Here is a 15,145-nt window from a genome sequence, read left to right on the forward strand (position 1 = left end):
TATGAAAATCCAATCACCAGAACAAAAGATACCATAGAGAACATCTAAACTTAATGTCTAAACATTTTAAAGTGAAATTACGTGCCAAATATCAATACCATAAATGCAAGATTATTATCATTCGAATTCTCTCAATGAGACAAATGTAATGAATCTAAAATTATGAAATTACAATCATTAGATAACAAAATGTCCTTAATTTACTGTTTTAAATTTTAAACTAAGCAAACTTACACAAACTTTAAAAATTTACATTTGCATACCACTCATAATAGCATATCAGAATTTAAGCAGTTATTGTTGCAAATGAGAATAGAATTTATTATTTAAATTAGTAGATAAAGACATAACAGATAATAGTTATATTTAACTTAAATTTTTATCTTTAATATATATATACGTTTATAAATTTTTTTATACTGAAAAGTGGCCGGATAATAGTGGCCAATTGGCAGTTTTCACACATTTTACACAACTGTTTACAACTTGTCATCCTTATATTTCTGAAGAGAAATGTCATCCAGGCATTTTGTGGTTATTTTCACACTACCTCTCCATCGTTTCTATACCATCATATTCATATCATTCTGAACATGCATGCAACAAACCACAAACATTTTCAGCAGGATAAGAGAGATTACTACAGTAGAATAAGATACAGTACAAAGTTATATACTACTTACATCCTAATTGTCAAATAAAATGGTGACAATCTGCACCACACTATATGCTGTATATGTTAAACCCGGAAATTTTATTACTAATATTATTAATTACATAACATGAAATCTGAATCGAAGGTACTGTATTCATTTAGCGCTGTTTTTTATTTTATTATTAATTACATTTTATTGCTTGTTGGCCTTAAGTTCTTGGTTATAGTCTTGCATGATATTTTACACGTACAGTAGTTCAGGACAAAACTAAGTGAATGGGATTTGATCAGACAACTAGCAACCTCAGCATTTTACATCATTGATGAATCTACGCACTTTTCTTATCTATATTATTGTTAAAGACTTTATTTTAAGTAACAAACATTTTAATATTTATGTATAAAAATTTCTTTAAATTAAGTATAATTTATTATTTATTAAAAAATTTACATTAAACTTAAGTAAAAATACAAATATTTGACACATTTTCAGTATAATTTAGAAAATATGTAAATTTATGAATTAATAATGCTAACTCTATGTTTTGATATTCTTTGATCATTTGAACTTTGACTTGAATGACGTCTTTTTTTAGAAGTTTCATAACCTTCAGGTAATGTATAGCCCCGACTCGGAGTTATTTCTTCGTTAGGTATTGTATTATGAGGAGCGTGGATTTTCAATAATTTTCGAAAACATTCCTGAATAGGTTTCATCTGATAATAAATAAAGTGGTTAATAATATAATATTGAAAACATATGCTCGAATAAATTTAATAAGTTTACCTTTTCAGGTTTTCTGGCAAAAATCCGAATACTAATTTCTTCATACTTCTCTGGAACAAAATAACTTACTTGTGATTTTGTCAAATTAAAGGCTATAAAGATTTGAAATAAATTAAATAATTGAAATTATACGAATTATATAATACGTATTAATAAATATTTACTTTCATCCAAATTATATTGATTATAAAATTTAACATAATCAACAGGATTCTTATCATTCATTGCATAATTCAACTTAAGTCGATCCACAATTATATCATCTTCCTCGAGTCTATCATTTTCCCCCTGGTGCGCTATGATTTCTCGAGCATTTATTTTTTGCTGTTATATAAGCAAAAATATTCATTAAATTTATAAGTTTAAATATTTAATGTTAAACATGTCTAACTTTTACCTCAGTTAAGTGGTCTTTTAACTCATCAGAGACTAAATATTCATCAACAAACTTATAAAGTTTTCTAGTTCGGATTCGATTAATGATCTCTCTTGACTTTGCCAAACCCTAAAAAGGATTATAAGATAAACTATTTATCTTAACACTACATGTACAAACATTTAACTGTAATTTACCGGTTCTTTTGAAAATTCAATTTGATTTAGGATTGTATCATTTAATTGCAAATAGTCTTCCGGATTATCGATACTTTTTGATATTCCGAGAATTGAATCTGCTTCAACTAAAGCATCACATAACATGTATTCTATGGCTTTGCCTGACATTTTACATAAATATTTACATAGGTAAATATTTAATTGAATCATAAAACTAAGAATAAACTGAACAAACTGTGTAAAATTCACTTACCAACGCGATGATTATAAACCTGCTTGTGTAAAGAATACCGTGTTTGAAACAATTCATAAATATTATAGCATTCCTTAAAATAATACGCAATTTGTTCATCGACAACACGTGAATATCTCATAAGTCTTGAGAAATCGAACACAGATTTCATCCCAAGATAGTAACAATCACGTTCCAGGTAATCAAATTTATCGACATCAATTGAATTGCGTTTATTTGCAACTACATCAAATAAATATCGAGATCGATTTGGACTAAATTTAAATTATCATATATGAATATTTCTTGAATATGATAATCACACAGCAATAGAATGTTCATAAATTTACCATTTGCTCCAATCCCCAGCGATTAAAGCTTTAATGAACTTTACATCATCTGTACCTAATTCAAAATCTATTTCATTAGTTTCTAAAAGATGATCAAACATCTTTTCAGAACCTATTTCATGTTTCCATTCAATATTGGGTCTTTTATATAAAAAAGGTGTTAATAATTAAATTATGTGATAGTAATGATTTAGAATGCTAGATAATTTCTTTAACTAACCTTGTACGTGGAATAACTTCATTATCGAAAGCATGACTAAATGGGCCATGTCCTATAAATTATACATCATCAATTCGAAATGGAATGGAGGACTTACGGTCAGTTCAGATTGATCAACATACCCAAATCATGACACAAGGCAGCTAATGTCACACATTCTAAATCTTTCTCAACTTCAAGGTCAGGCTGCCTGTCCTGAAGTCCTTTCACCAAAGAGTAGGCAAGATGTGCAACGCCTAAAATATAACAGATTAGTCTTGGACAAAATCATTCATGATCTCCTAATTTAGCCAGAATTATGGGTTTAATGTGACCTGATTTCGTTACCTATAGAATGTTCAAACCTATTGTGACTGGCACCAGGAAATACGTAATAAGTTGTTCCTAATTGCTTTATATTACGTAATCTTTGAAAATGTGGAGTATCGATGAATTGGATTACCCAATCATCGAATTCCATTAATCCCTATTAATAAATTAATTAATATGTTGTTTAAAATTGAGCCTAAAATTTATTTTATACGTTACATGGATAGGGTCGTTAATTCTCTTTGGCAACATAGAGTCAACATGCAGTTCGAAAGTTGAAATGTCACTTGTATTATAATTGCAAGGACTGAAAGACATGGTGAAAGCGAAGGTCCGTTTATATATAAATGAAAAGGAAAAAAAATTTGGAAGGAAACTATTGGCTATTTGCAATTCAGTATTAAAACGAGATAGTATAATAGTTTCAATATAACTATAAGAGGAAACAAAGAAAATATTTTAATATTTCATTTTTTCCTAAATGATTTACATTATGGAATTCAAACAAAAATTTTTAGAATAAAGAAGGATCTTTAGTTTTTTTTGTACAAATTTCTTAATTAGGTGAGATTAAAAATACCATATAACGCTATAATCTGGTAAAAAAAAAAATCAATGATGCAATTAATGCACATTTCATCAGATAATCAATTTTCAATTCCCTTTTTTCCTTAATTTTTTTTTGATATGCAAGATTACGCTCAACAAGAAAGTGATTTTCAAGCTGGAATTCCACCGCGTCTAATTTCAATATTTTATTCAGTATTTGATCTCAATAAAGGGCCAAAGGTAGTATTTGAAGTACCAGAAGGTTCCATAATATCCACAGGACTGTCAACATCGATCATAGATTTTGATTCAATTTCGGAGTATATTATACCAAAACAACAATTATGCGGACATTTAGTTAGTATATGTACTGAATCATATAAAATTATGGGATTCCCGGTGTATATAGAAGATGATAAGTATGAGAGGAATGCATTTATGTTTAATTTAAGTTTTGTATTTGACCGTGATGCCGATACTTCGAGTTATGAACCTGTTGTAAGAAAAGTTGCGAGAGTTCTAACTTCTTTAGAAGTAAGTTGCCGTAGAATTGTAATTTTATTACATTATCATCAAGTTAATTAATATTTCTTTTGAAAGACTGAAAATGAGTTTTTGTCAAATGAAGCTACAAAGGATGTTATGTACAATATTATCGAACAACTTCTTGAGGATCTTAATAGCTACTGCGAATGCCAAATCCCGATCAGTCAGTAATTATTTTTTTATTTAGCTATTCGCTTGATAGTAAATTCTAAATAAATATTATTAAATTATTTTCAGACTCTGCAAATACAATTAATTTAAAATTATTTCCAACTTATCGTAATCCTCCGCCAGTTTATGATTATCAAGTGCCAATTTGCACAGTTAATCTTAAAGCATTGATGGATGACAATTGGGATATTACGATGAAAAAGGCTAGTTGAGAATTTTGAAAAATTATTATTTAATTAACTAAAAAAGAACTTTATTCGTTTGAACGAATTAGATAGCGATGCATATAAATGGCATACATCATGTTAAAAAAATAGCAGAAATGGCGGATGTGGATTATGGACTTGCTAGAAAATGCATGGAACATTTGTTGTACGTGTATGCGAATGTTTTAATAAACTGGTTAATGTTTTATTTAATTTATTTTCATTAGGTATTATGGATGTGTTATCATGATTGATATTTTCCAGGTAATCAATAAAATAAAATTTATTTTCTTGACGCGTTATTTTTATAAGAACGTAAATACATTTTCAACTTCTTAGTTTTCAAATGTATATGCCGTAAAACCAGATATTATGAGAATAATTGAGGATGAAACAGTTCAGAGCGAATGTTTATCATATGTGAAAAAACCTGGTAAGCAAAATATTGACACCTATTCTGCGTTCCTTTGATATTAAGCATTTTTTTATTTGTAGGCACGACACCACCTTCGTTTGCCAAATTATTTTCTCTATACTGTTCATTAAAACATGGATCTACACTCAAAGAATGGGTTCAGGATAATCAAGTTGAGTCTCTGAATATAGACATAAGGTATTGTAAAAAAAAAATTTTTTACAAACTAGAGTTGAATTATTATTAACTGGTTATTTTTACAATTCCTGTAAACTTATTCAGACGTTTCATATCCTTTGGTGTAATCAAAGGGTTTTTATATCGAGTTCACAAATATCCAATATTACCTGAACCACATAACCAACAAAGTGAATTACCATCTCGACTGCGAAAGTGAGTAAAAAAATATCAAAAAAATATATATATTTCCTTTTATTTTTATTGATGTTCTCTTGCATACATTAAAGATTACTTAATGGGAAGCATCATTATGATGAGATCTGTACAATGGAGGGTTGTAGTGCCCGTAAACTAGATGAAATTCTTGCTGCTGAGCCTGAAGTCAAATTTATTTGGAGATAATTAAACTAATTTTTATATTTATGGTAATGAGATATTTTAGCTATTTAATTCTTAAGATGATTGGTAAGTATCAAAGTAAATAATGGGTATTAATTACTAACTTAAAATTACTAATAACATTAAAATGAAATACATTTATAAACGCGGTTATATATTATCACCTAATTTAATATCATGTAATTTACTCAAAAAAAAAACCATAATAATAAATATTATTATAGTGCTCCTAATATGATTACTTTTTGATGTCGTTCGTGTTGTTCGTGAATAAATCGTGATAATTAATATAAACTGTATCTAAGAAAGTTTATTTCGTTTCATTTTTTACTCATAATTGACTATTATAGTTTCAAGATTTAAGCTAAAGTTTATGTTAATCAATGCAATTGACTGACTCTCATGAGGAACAGACAACAATGACATTGACTATCGTAATTTTTTAACATCTTTTTAAATTTTTAAGCTTATAAAAATTTTATTATATTATTTATTGAAAGATAAAATAAAGTTCAACCTAAACTTTCAAATTTCTTTGTTTTCTTTACTTTCAGTAAAGTAAAAATATATATATATAATTTTCAGTTAAAAAGTTTTATACTAATTTAACTCGTTACAATTAGCAACATGTCTACGGAGGAATATTCCAAACCAATTAACCAAGAAAATATTGAAGTAATATCACCAACTTTAAAATTTGAATCATTATCTCGTTCGATTTTTGCTAATGATTCAAGGCAAAAACCAGAATTATTCTTTAAACACCAAAATCGGAATCCTTTTTTAAAGGAAAAAAGAATTGTTCATGACCAAGCCGCAGAGTTTTCTGATGCATCTGATATCAATACTAATATTAAAACTCCAAATGTATTTGCATCTCCGCTTTTCAGGACAAGAACACGTTTATCGTTTAAAGAATTTCAAAAGAAAGAGATTAATAATCCGCTAAGTTCACCCGCTGCTCAAAATAATATTGCAGGTTTATCTTTCGAGAAAAATGGAAAAGAATTAAAAGACACTACAAATGAGCCATTTAAACTTAACCCACCTAATTTTAAAAAGAAAACTATTTCAGACAAGGAAATTTTAAATCAAGGGAATTCCTCAGATAATAAAAAAGCAGTAGAACATCCTAATCAAGAACTTTCAATTCACGATAAATCTAACGATACTTTTGATCAAACACCCCCAATTCAAGAGAAACTTAGAAAGACTTCAGATGATGTGGATTATGTTGATTATAGTTTACTTGATAATCCTTCACCTCAATCTCTAGAATTGTCCGGGCAACCATTATCCGAGGATAAACATTTAGTTCATGATACAAAATCTGGTACTTGTACAGATCAGACAACTTTAGATTATAACGAAATAAAAGATAGTACCGATATACTTAAAGAAAATGACAAAGATATCACCGAAAAATCTAATTTATTTAAAAAACCACTTCCGGAAAATAATCAAAATAATACTAATTCCTATTGTTCTGGAAACCCTTCGAGCAATACTTCATCACCTCGAACACCTCGAACACAAATACAAATATCTTACTCAAAAGTTGATGATCAACAGCCAAAGCTTAAATTTCATGATAAAGTTGACTCTTCAAATCAGTTTCAAGTTATGGCAAACTTAAATAAGGATAACAATATATTTCCTAATACGGAACATAGCAATTCTGATACAAATGGTCATTTAAGAAGTGATGATGATTTAAATCTAATAGTTAAAGCTGTTCAAAGATGGAGAGATGAGGTGATTAGAAGAGATTACCTTATAGGAGAATTGGTGAGATGCGTTATATTTTCGCGTTTTATTTGTTAACTCTAATGAACTTTAGGAATCCAAACTAATATGATTGGTTATCAGCGTGGTCAGACTTTCACACTTCGCGATACTTTAGAACATAAAGAACATTCTTTATCTCATTATCGCGAGCGTATGTTTTTTGTGGAGTCAATGGTCAAACGTCAAAATAGTTATACTGAACGTAGTCGAGAAAGGATAAATAATGTCAAGTTAAAGTATTCTTTGTTTAGAAACCTACTTTGTAATATGGGCAAGAATATTGAAGAAATATATAGCCAGAAAGAAAGAATCGAAAAAGAGATCGAGTCAATGAGATTAGGTAAATGGCATTAACATTTCTTTTATTCGCTTATAAATACTCAAATTGAATTTTCTGATAAAAGAATTTAGTAAGCTTACTACTAAACATAAATCAACCTTGGATAATTACGCCGTAATATCTCAAACACGTATGTCTTTAGTATTTAAATTTATTGTTTTTTTTTATTAATATTTTAGATTTTTATAAAATTTTGGATATTTAGAGCAAGCTCAAACTGCACAAATTTCTGAACTTAACGCACATCTTAATAACGCTATAACTCAATCACGTCAAGGTACACAGGAGATAGATAACAAAGTATCGCGATCATCATCTGTTCTTGATGCTATTCGCTTAAAGTTAGAACATTTGTTAAATGAGCTTGAAAGTGAGAAGTCAGCATATGCAGAAGAATTTCAAAAACTCAAACTCAAATTTGAGCGTGCTGAAGAAGATAATCGAAATTTGGTAAAGTCGAATAAAGAAAATGAAGAAAAGTATGTTATTAATTTATAAACTGATAAATTTTTTATTTATCAACTGATAATTTCGTTCATTTATTTTAATTTAGAATTACTTCTCTAACAGCCAATAATGATCGGGAAATTGAGTCCGCCAAATTGGAATGCACCCGATTGAATTCAATAATTAAGGAGAAAGATGAGCGGTAGATTTTTTTAAAGATAAGATTATACATTTATATATTCACCTTCTCTTTACCTTACGCGGGTTTTTCCTTTATAGAATAAATCAGTTAGGCATAGTTGAAAAGGAAAAAGATGAGTTTAAAGTAGAGATTAGCCAAGCAAAGGATTATGCGGAAAAAGAAGTTCATTCACTCAAACAAGAGATGGAAATGACGCGTGCTCGACATGAAATTGATATTAAGTGTGTCGAAGCAAAATTTCGTGAGGACCATTATATACTACAGAATGATTTTCACAAAGAACGCTGTCAGTTTGAAGCCAAATTGCGTGAAGAACGTATTCGGTTAGAATCAGAATACCGTGAGGAACGTACTCATCGTTCACGTCTAGAAGACGAATGTCGGGACGAAATATCAAAGCGCTTTAGAATTGAAATTGAATTGAGAAGTTCTGAACAAAAAATAGAAGAATTATCCAAGACTAACGATAAAAATAATATAAGGTAGACTGAGTTGTCTAATGCTACGGACATTAATTTTGTTACTTAAAAAAAAAATTATGTTAAATCATTAAATAGGATTGCACAATTAGAATCTCAATTAAACGAAATAGATCGCCGTCAAACGGACATTTCTACTGGTACTTAATTTCTTTCTTAAACCATATTAAATGAACGATTATATAAAATTTAATTGTAAATTTTAGTCGCTGTTGGAACAGCTGATATCCTGGAGCTGGATCTTCAAATTGAGCATAAAAAAATTGTTTCTGAACTTAGTCAAGAAAGCTTTGATGATAAAAAGAGAATTGAAGAATTAATATCTGAGCTGGAGACTTGGAAAGTAAAATATAGATAAATTTATTTTATCCATACTCTTCCTTATAATAAAACCATTAATTTCATGTTTTATCTTCTAAGTCAAGGGCTAGTTCATTTGAATCACAACTGACTTCATTGAAATTAAAATATGACGAGTTGCAAAACGAACACAGCAGATCCCTTGTGGAGATTAGTAACAATTATCTGCAGGTAATTTCCGTTTACTTACTTTAAATGTGAGATCAGACCATTAATCAGTCTAAACTTCAATAATTTAGAACAAAGAAGCAGTGAATAAAGCGCTTAAACTCGCTGCTAACGATTACCAGGAAACAGTTAAGAGAATTAATATAGAACATGAAAGTGAGATTCGTAAACGTGATTGTAAAATTCGTGAAGCGGAAACAAAAGAGGCTTTTTTAACAGAAGAAAATGTATGTTGATTTTTTTGAATCGAGAATAATCATTATATTCATTTATTGCTACTATTCTTTTTCTAGCAAGCGTTAAAATCCAAGCTATCCGAAATGGAAAATCATAATAAATCTTTACAATGCCAATTAGTAAGTATTTTATATATTTTTGTTATTTATAAATTTAGATCTGATTTTCGAACCGAAACAAAACGTTTAGGATTCTTTGGAAAACAATGTTAATTCGGAAAATGTCGCATCGGCTTCTGAAAAAGTAAAGATATGGATAAATTTCATCACTGTTAACACTGATTAATATTTGTTTTGTTGTAGAATAAAGTAAACTTAGAAAGTAGTGACTCAGTAATATCTAAACTTTCTCCGCCCGGAGTAAATGTCGATTCATTTTCTTTCAAATATTGGATTTGAATAAATAATAAAAAAATTATTAACTAGATTATTAATGAAAAAGGAATGTGGAAATTCGAGAATTACCCAAGAAAACTCAGAGATTTTAAAAAATGAACAACATTATCAATTTGCTCGTAGACTTTTAACATTAACCGAAATTGATGCAATGATCTTGGTGATTTTATTTTATTTACATTCATTTTTATAAACTTATTTATTCATTTAAATATAACATATAGGAATCAACATCGGGGAGATTCACTAATGTAGATACAAAAGTTAATGATGTTCGAAAAACAGAGGAACTTAATAATACTTTAATGGTGAGTTGTTGAAATACACCTAGAATTAATAAATTACTAAATTACTATAAATATGTTGTTTTTATTATAGTTACAAGAAACCGAACACGTTTCCCAAAATGTTATAATTCAATCAGGACAAACTAATAATGATTTATTTGATTCTTGTCAAAATTCTAATAATATGAGAGATATAGATGACTGGTTATCACCTGGTACTAAATTGAGGTCAAAACGACGAAAGGTAATTTGTGTACTTGCAATTTATCCCCTTTATTTTGTATTCTTTTTTTTAATATTTTTTTTAAAAAAATAATTAAATTTAAAAGAGAGATTATCCGGAAAGTGGGAATAAGCCTGAACCAATTGAACGATTTCCTGTTCAAGCAAAAAATGTTTCTATGAATGTTGATGTGAAAGAAGAATCGAAGTTAGAGGCAAGCTTCCGATTCAGAAGTAAATCGAAGGTTGGACGTCGATTTACAACCGGAAGAGCTAATGGAAGAGAGTAAATATGGCATTGATGAATATATTGTGGTGTATCTTTCTAATCATATAATTGAAAGATTATAACAATATCTGTATAAAACAAATGACAAAAAAAACTTTTATCTAATTGATCATAATTAATAACGATTAGGAAATTTCGTATACTTTGCATAGGTGTACATCATAAATAATAATATAATTATTTCTCTATTTATAAAATAACGTTTGCTTAAAAATAGAAAGTTTTTAATTACTCTTTATCGTTGAGAATTAAAATTAAAGAACAACGAAAAATCAAATAGCAGTGTCACACAAAGATAACAATCAGAATGTCGTTTTTGCTTCCCAGAATATCGGACTTACTGTTTATACAAAATGCAGGTAAGACGGATGTTATCTTTTAAATCTGTTTACTATTAACCGGAAATTTTAAGACTATGACGACCTAGCCTCAAAAAAACCAGCAAATCAGAAAAAAAGCCACAAAAAAAACCTGGCACAACTATAAATAAACAACATTCATTATATAAATAGTTTAAAAGGAATTCCAAAAACTTCCGAAGGGAGATAAGTTTGATAGGTGGGTTAATAAATTGTATAAATTCAGCACATCATCCCCTATACCTAAATACCAAGCAACCAAACAAAAATTTTTTTAATAAAAAGAAAAAACTTCTGAAGGAATAAAACAATGCCACCCAATCCTCCAGAAGAGTTTTCGCCTGTTAACGTTACTAGCTCGTATGCAGAAGATATAGCGGAGGCACAAATTTATTCAACACCAAAACTTACATCAAAAAGGAGAACAACTAATCCTTATAACTCATCTTCCTTTCAAACTTCTAATCTTAATAATATGAGCACCACAATAACAGCAACAACAATAAACGGAATTGTTGCGGATAGTCCTCGAATAGATATGGAGTTTGTAACTAATGGGTATAGTAGTAGTCAGCAAGCAAAACAACAGGGACCAACACGGAAGAGATCGTTTTCAAAACCATCAGAAGGTCATACAACATTATCCTCAACGGTACCAAATATACATATGTTTAAAAATGGGTTGCAGAATTTAGACTTTGTAACGCAGCATAATTATGAAAGTCTTATAGGAAAATTACGTCAACATGAAGAAGAAAAAGTTAATCCTCTTAATTTTAGGGATCCAGGGATTTCACGTGAAAAATCAAAAATTAAAACAAAATTTTCGCCTTTAAACCTTACAAAAATTAAATTTAATATATTTAATACATTTAATACATTAAATTACGACACGCTAAAATTTTTAGTATATTGTTTGTGTTGGTATGCGTCTTCAGCCATAACTAATAACACTGGCAAACAATTATTAAATCAGTTTAATTATCCGGTTACTCTTACGTGGATACAATTTGGATTTGTTGGAATTTATTGTTATTCTTTTGGACAAGGAATGGGTTTAACTAAAATTCGAAGTCCATCCATTGATATTATACGCAGAACTTTACCGTTATGTTTATTTCAAATAGGGAGTCATGTTTTTTCGAGTATTGCTACATCTCAAGTTCCAGTTAGTTTTGTTCACACAATAAAGGTAAGGACGAAGTGAGAGTAGAGTAGACGAAGAGAAAATCGTTAACTATATTCTTTTTCTTTTCTTCTATAGGCGTTATCACCATTATTTACAGTGTTTTTTTATAGATTTGGGTTTGGAGTAAATTATTCTTATCCGGTATATGTGTCATTAATACCACTCACAATTGGAGTTATGCTCGCGTGTTCGTCCTCAGCAGCATCAAGTTTTATTGGATTCTTATTTGCACTAATTTCTACCGTAATTTTTGTTGCCCAAAATATTTTTTCAAAAAAAATTCTCTTTAATGAGAAACATTCTGGGTATGAGACACATAAGTTGGATAAATTGAATGTTTCATTTTATTCAAGTTTATTAGCATTTAGTATAATGACTCCAATGTGGCTATATTATGATGGTTTTCATTTACTATTAGAATATTTTACATCATCATCAACCGATACTAATGCTGCAAGTGGATGGACGATACTATTTTATTTTTGGCTAAATGGCACAACGCATTTTACGCAAGTCATTTTAGCATTATCAATCTTATCGATGACATCACCTGTAACTTATTCGATCGCATCATTAGTGAAAAGAATTTTTGTTATAACTGCCAGTATATTGTGGTTTGGACAAAAAACCACTTTTATACAAGGTGTTGGTATAACATTAACTTTTGTTGGTCTTTATATGTATAATGAAGCTAAATTAGATGTAGACAGAAAAGAAAGAAAAGCAAGGGAAAGAGATGAGATTGTCTTACCTCTAACAAATCTGAAAGTCAATTAGATTTATCAGAAAAAAATATAATGTTACATTTAGTACTTTATAATAATTAATAATAATGTAATTGTTTGTAAAACTATATAAAAAGAATATGTTTATTAATTACAAATTGACATTTTTTATTAATTCAAAAGTAAAAAAATTTGTATTATTGGTAATTTAGATTTTTACTTAAAAAAACCATAACAATACAAAATAAAAATACATACATTTTAACAAACTATTTATAAAGTAATTATAATACAGTAATTTGTATAATTGATAATAAAATATAATGCATAAATTAAGTTATAATGATTAGTTATAATGATTTTTTTTTAAAAAAAACGAAGCTTAGTAATTTTTTTATACCAATTAATCTATTTTTTTCTTTATAAATTATATTTATTAGTTTTAAAAATAACTAACTTTAATAGAACTCTAAATTATACTAATTTAACTTAGATTTAAGTTTGTACCCAATTTTAATGATCAACTGTATATATCTAATTTATACAATTTATGGCCAGAATGTAGATCAATTTGGCTGCAAAATTATGTGACGATCTGGTCAAAATTAAAGAATTTTTTATAGTATTATTTATCTTAATTTAGAAATTGTGAGCAAATTTGCCTACAATACGGTTTAAGAGATGATATAGATCTTAATTATAAGTTTATTATTCAATTTATGCAAAAAAAAATCATACTATATAATACAATTTATATATATATCTTAATAAAAGAATTTTTTTTTTAAAAAAAAAAATTATCTTTAAAGGAAACAGGTTATTTTATTAGTAGATTGGTAAATAAAAATATATTAATAAGATAAACTCTACTCATCATAGTGCAATGACAAATATACTTCATGAGAAATAAGAGAAATCTAATAATAGTAAAATCATATTTTTATTATTAATATTGACTGAATCACTGAAATATACTTTTTTATTTAAACTGTATAAGTTATATTAGTATTATTTAAAACTATAGAAGGTTTAATTATAAATATACCAGTTCTCTAATAATAGATATAATGATTTTATATTATTGAAAGATATGTAAAAATCTGAGAAGTATTAAAAGGTAACTGATTGATTATATTAATTGGGATTTTTTAAAAATTGAATCTAAAACTAATTTGAATTTGTCAAATCCAAATCAAATTTAAATTAAAATGTCAAATCAAATTGCAAAACCTAGTATTAATACTAAAATCTTTTTTTATAAACTAATAAATTATGTCTATACTAAAAAATTTTAAATTTAAAAAACTTTAAACCTAAAAATGTAACATAAAAAAAAAAAAATAATTTCTATATAATATATTATAAACTCGTTTATAAATAATCATTAAATTTGAAAAGTTCGATGGAGAGTTAGCTGACACAAGTCACACAACCGATTACAAAAGGGTAATGGACCACGTTTTGGAAGATATAGCTATGAACTATGAAGCATAAGACCTGCATTCACGTCACTAGTGCAAACGAAGCAACAAGACGCGAACCTATTTCTTCCGTTCTTCATGGCGTAGCCTCTTGTTATGATGGCGAAGTGAAAGTATGTCCAGAATACGAGTTACCTGGAAGTCATGGTAAAGGGCCATTGGATTGGATTATAAGACACGATTATCGTTGTTACTGAGGCTAAAAGAGAGGATATTAACTAGGGGGTTGGTCAGAATGCAATCCAATTACAAGCTTCATCCCAGCGTAATAAAAAGAAACACACATATAATGAGGCTTTGCGCGAAGATGTAATGTATGGTATTGTTTCGACAGGGGTCGACTGGGTCATAATTAAGTTAGTTACTACTACTGGCGAATATAACGATAGCGATAATGGGAATGTCGAGGTATTATTGAGTTCGCGAACACCATTTGCTTTTCCCATTAATGAGAGTGTATTCGATAAAGTCTTGCTTGAAAAACTCAAGAACTTGTTCGGGCAAATTAATGGGTGTTTGGTCGCCAGATTGAATCGCAGGAATCATTGAAGCGGGTAAAAACAGAAAATAAATAAGATAGTCATATCTTTTTCGAAAAAAAAT

At 28.4% G+C, this 15,145-nt stretch overlaps 5 protein-coding genes across 5 annotated transcripts; 4 read left to right on the forward strand and 1 right to left on the reverse strand.

The window, feature by feature from the left end:
* Window positions 1–281: 281 nt before the first annotated feature.
* OCT59_029946 (uncharacterized protein) lies at window positions 282–3,426 on the reverse strand (the record flags this gene model as incomplete). Its single annotated transcript, XM_025320985.2, has 11 exons — window positions 282–1,372; window positions 1,443–1,534; window positions 1,607–1,766; window positions 1,840–1,947; window positions 2,016–2,158; window positions 2,251–2,504; window positions 2,580–2,720; window positions 2,800–2,851; window positions 2,922–3,035; window positions 3,127–3,265; window positions 3,328–3,426. The coding sequence occupies 11 exons, from the start codon at window positions 3,424–3,426 to the stop codon at window positions 1,172–1,174; spliced, it is 1,503 nt and encodes a 500-aa protein (XP_025170071.1). The 3' UTR covers window positions 282–1,171.
* Window positions 3,427–3,795: 369 nt separating this feature from the next.
* Window positions 3,796–5,577, forward strand: OCT59_029947 (uncharacterized protein; the record flags this gene model as incomplete). Its single annotated transcript, XM_025320984.2, has 9 exons — window positions 3,796–4,191; window positions 4,258–4,366; window positions 4,441–4,577; window positions 4,649–4,746; window positions 4,808–4,844; window positions 4,920–5,013; window positions 5,076–5,193; window positions 5,278–5,388; window positions 5,463–5,577. 9 exons carry the CDS (start codon window positions 3,796–3,798, stop codon window positions 5,575–5,577), a joined length of 1,215 nt encoding a protein of 404 aa, XP_025170070.1.
* Window positions 5,578–6,201: 624 nt separating this feature from the next.
* Window positions 6,202–10,789, forward strand: OCT59_029948 (uncharacterized protein; the record flags this gene model as incomplete). Its single annotated transcript, XM_066146328.1, has 17 exons — window positions 6,202–7,362; window positions 7,444–7,702; window positions 7,767–7,832; window positions 7,908–8,181; window positions 8,256–8,351; window positions 8,429–8,833; window positions 8,909–8,970; window positions 9,037–9,173; window positions 9,251–9,361; window positions 9,430–9,585; window positions 9,652–9,714; window positions 9,785–9,838; window positions 9,898–9,954; window positions 10,037–10,150; window positions 10,215–10,298; window positions 10,369–10,521; window positions 10,607–10,789. 17 exons carry the CDS (start codon window positions 6,202–6,204, stop codon window positions 10,787–10,789), a joined length of 3,435 nt encoding a protein of 1,144 aa, XP_065994982.1.
* Window positions 10,790–11,396: 607 nt separating this feature from the next.
* OCT59_029949 (uncharacterized protein) lies at window positions 11,397–13,317 on the forward strand. Its single transcript, XM_025320980.2, has 2 exons — window positions 11,397–12,339; window positions 12,412–13,317. Exons 1-2 carry the CDS (start codon window positions 11,458–11,460, stop codon window positions 13,111–13,113), a joined length of 1,584 nt encoding a protein of 527 aa, XP_025170066.1. The 5' UTR covers window positions 11,397–11,457; the 3' UTR covers window positions 13,114–13,317.
* A 1,227-nt stretch (window positions 13,318–14,544) lies between these two features.
* On the forward strand, window positions 14,545–15,091 carry OCT59_029950 (uncharacterized protein; the record flags this gene model as incomplete). The annotated part of the gene is made up of 2 exons (XM_066146329.1): window positions 14,545–14,655; window positions 14,765–15,091. The coding sequence occupies 2 exons, from the start codon at window positions 14,545–14,547 to the stop codon at window positions 15,089–15,091; spliced, it is 438 nt and encodes a 145-aa protein (XP_065994983.1).
* Window positions 15,092–15,145: the final 54 nt, after the last annotated feature.

Source organism: Rhizophagus irregularis, chromosome 9 (assembly GCF_026210795.1).
Source record: "Rhizophagus irregularis chromosome 9, complete sequence".
Taxonomy (NCBI): domain Eukaryota; kingdom Fungi; phylum Glomeromycota; class Glomeromycetes; order Glomerales; family Glomeraceae; genus Rhizophagus; species Rhizophagus irregularis.